General features: G+C 52.3%; 1 protein-coding gene across 2 annotated transcripts in view; it reads left to right on the plus strand.

Annotated features, from left to right (window-relative positions):
- The window catches only part of C5AR1 (complement C5a receptor 1), a 27,057-nt gene extending 25,116 nt beyond the window's left edge, over positions 1–1,941 (plus strand). For both annotated transcript variants that reach the window (XM_017500413.2, XM_017500414.2), the window contains exon 2: positions 454–1,941. In XM_017500413.2, the coding sequence (XP_017355902.1) occupies positions 454–1,494 (1,041 nt within the window). In that variant the 3' untranslated portion in view covers positions 1,495–1,941. The remainder of the gene's footprint in view (positions 1–453) is intronic.
- Positions 1,942–3,437: the final 1,496 nt, after the last annotated feature.

Below are 3,437 nucleotides of genomic sequence, written 5' to 3' on the forward strand. Positions count from 1 at the left end.
TATTTTTTGAAATGAGGTTTCACTCTTGTCGCCCAGGCTGGAGTGCAATGATGCTATCTTGGCTCACTGCAACCTCTACCTCCTGGGTTCAGGTGATTCTCCTGCCTCTGCCTCCTAAGAAGCTGGGATTACAGGTACCCACTACCATGTCTGGCCAATTTTTGTATTTTTAGTAAAGGCGGGATTTCACCATGTTTGCCAGGTTGGTCTTGAACTCCTGACCCCAGGTGATCTGCCCACCTTGGCCTCCCAAAATGCTGGGATTATAGACATAAGCCTCTGCATCTGCCTCAATATTTTAATATGTGGTGTGACACCCTAGCTGACTCTCAGCCCTTGGCATCCCCATTTCCTAGTGAGAAAAAGCCATGGGGGGAAATGCCCCATGCCCGAGCCAAGACACCCCTCCCCGGCACGTGTCTCATCCTCTCCGGTCTCTCCCATCCCATCTAGGACCCCTTCGTTCATTCCACCCCTGATTATGATTACTCGACTCTGGATCCCGACCTCCCGGTGGATAAGACATCGTACAAGCTGCAGGTTCCAGACATCCTGGCCTTGTGCGTCTACGCAGTCGTCTTCCCGGTGGGAGTGCTGGGGAATGCCCTCGTGGTCTGGGTGACGGCATCTGAGGTCAAGCGGACCATCAATGCCATCTGGTTCCTCAACCTGGCGGTGGCCGACTTACTTTCCTGCCTGGCGCTGCCCATCTTGTTCATGTCCATCGTGCAGGGGAACCACTGGCCCTTCGGCGAGACCGCCTGCCGCATCCTGCCCTCCCTCATCCTGCTCAACATGTACGCCAGCATCCTGCTCCTCGCCACCATCAGCGCCGACCGCTTCCTGCTGGTGTTTAGCCCCATCTGGTGCCAGAAATTCCGAGGGGCCCACCTGGCCTGGGCGGCCTGCGCCGTGGCGTGGGGCTTAGCCCTGCTGCTGACCATCCCCTCCTTCCTCTACCGTGCGGTCCAGGAGGAGTACTTTCCACGGAAGACGGTGTGTGGCGTGGACTACGGCGAGGCCGGCAAACGGCGGGAGCGAGACGTGGCCATCGTCCGGCTGGTCCTGGGCTTCCTGTGTCCGCTGCTCACGCTCACGGTCTGTTACACCTTCCTCCTGCTCCGGACGTGGAGCCGCAGGGCCACGCGGTCCACCAAGACGCTCAAGGTGGTGGTGGCGGTGGTGGTCAGTTTCTTTATCTTCTGGTTGCCCTACCAGGTGACGGGGATGATCATGTCTTTTGTGAAGCCGTATTCACCCATCTTCAAGCAGCTGAAGAAGCTGGACTCCCTGTGTATCTCCTTTGCCTACATCAACTGCTGCATCAACCCCGTCATCTACGTGCTGGCCGGCCAGGGCTTCCAGGCCCGGCTGCGGAAATCCCTCCCCAGCCTCCTCCGGAACGTGCTGACTGAAGAGTCCATGGTCAGGGAGAGCAAGTCATTCACGCGCTCCACAGCGAACACTACGGCCGAGAAGAGCCAGGCGGTGTAGACGATAGCCCTGTGGGCCGCTGTGGCTGGCGTCCCCTTCCTGGCCACTGTCCTTCCACGTGTTTTCACTCCACTCTCCGTGGGATGGCGTTCTCTTAGCTCTCTAACTCTCCGCCACGTGTCCTGCCTTTTCCAGGCTTGTCCCTCCTCTTCCAGCCAAATTCTTCTCATCCTTCCTCACTTGCGAGGTGAACGCTTCCTTCTAGAAAGCACTCCCCTCCCCCGCCATCTTTCCATCCCAGGCTTTTGGAAAACAAACAGAAACCTGTGTATCTGGGGTACTTCTTCCAAATGGCAATAGGTGTGAACAGGAAACTCAGAATACAGACAAATAGATTCTCACTTAAAAAAAATGTAATCATTGGCGGGGCGCGGTGGCTCAAGCCTGTAATCCCAGCACTTTGGGAGGCCGAGGCGGGTGGATCACGAGGTCAAGAGATCGAGACCATCCTGGTCAACATGGTGAAACCCCGTCTCTACTAAAAATACAAAAAATTAGCTGGGCATGGTGGCACGTGCCTGTAATCCCAGCTACTCAGGAGGCTGAGGCAGAAGAATTGCCTGAACCCAGGAGGCGGAGGTTGCAGTGAGCCAAGATTGCACCATTGCACTCCAGCCTGGGTAACAAGAGCGAAACTCTGTAAAAAAAAAAAATGTAATCATTTTATGAAGAGTTGGAGAAAATGTAACTGGCATCTCAAAAGTTCTTTGGGACAAAAACAGAAGTCCATCAGGTTATCTAAGCTCTTGTAAGTGAGTTGATTTAAAAAAGAAAATTAGGCTGGGTATGGTGGCTCACACCTGTAATCCAAGCACTTTGGGAGGCCAAGGTGGGCAGATCAGCAGAGGTCGGGAGTTCAAGACCAGCCTGACCAACATGGTGAAACCCTGTCTTTTTTTAAAAAAAAAAAAAGAAAGAAAAAATTAGGCTGGGTGTGGTGGCTCACACCTGTAATCCCAGCACTTTGGGAGGCCAAGGTGGGCGGATCAGCTGAGGTCAGGAGTTCCAGACCAGCCTGGCCAACATGGTGAAACCACATCTGTACTAAACATACAAAAAATTAACTGGGCGTGGTAGTGGGTACCTGTAATCCCAGCTACTTGGGAGGCTGAGGCAGGAGAATTGCTTGAACCTTGGAGGCGGAGGTTGCAGTGAGCCGAGATCACGCCATTGCTCTCCAGCCTGGGTTGACAGAGGGAGACTCCGTCTCAACAAACAAACAAACAAAAACCCTGCAGTTTTGATTTTATTTTGTTTTTAAGTTATACCTTTTATTTTGAGATCATGGCAAACTCAACACAGTTGTAAGTGATGATGCAGAGGCACCTCGTGTACCCCGCCTCCCCCAGTGCCAACATCTTTCAAAACTACAATGTAGTCTCATAAGCAGGACATTGACGCCGATACTGTCAAGATAAAGGACAGTCCCATCACCACAAGGATCCCCAGGATGCCTGCCTCCCTCCAGCCCCACACCCCAGCCTTGCCCCTCATCCCTGGCAACCAGGAATCTACTCTCCGTTTCTATAATGTCATTTCAAGAATGTTATTCAGTGGAATCATATAGTCTGTAACCTTTTTTGAGCTTAAAAAAAAACAGTATGCATGACTTTAATGATGAAAATAAAAATTATGACTATTGAAATGCTGTGTTATTTCTTTTTTCTTTTTTTTTGAGACGGAGTCTTGCTCTGTTGCCCAGGCTGGAGTGCAATGGCGCGATCTCGACTCACCGCAACCTCCGCCTCCTGGGTGGTTCAAGTGATTCTCCTGCCTCAGCCTCCCAAGTAACCACCACGCCTGGCTAACTTTTTGTATTTTTAATAGAGATGGGGTTTCACCGTGTTAGCCAGGATAATCTTGACCTCCTGACCTTGTGATCCGCCTGCTTGGCCTCCTAAAGTGCTGTGATTAGCGGCGTGAGCCACTGTGCCTGGCCCATT

This window comes from Cebus imitator, unplaced genomic scaffold (genome assembly GCF_001604975.1).
Source record: "Cebus imitator isolate Cc_AM_T3 unplaced genomic scaffold, Cebus_imitator-1.0 Scaffold266, whole genome shotgun sequence".
Taxonomy (NCBI): Eukaryota; Metazoa; Chordata; class Mammalia; order Primates; family Cebidae; genus Cebus; species Cebus imitator.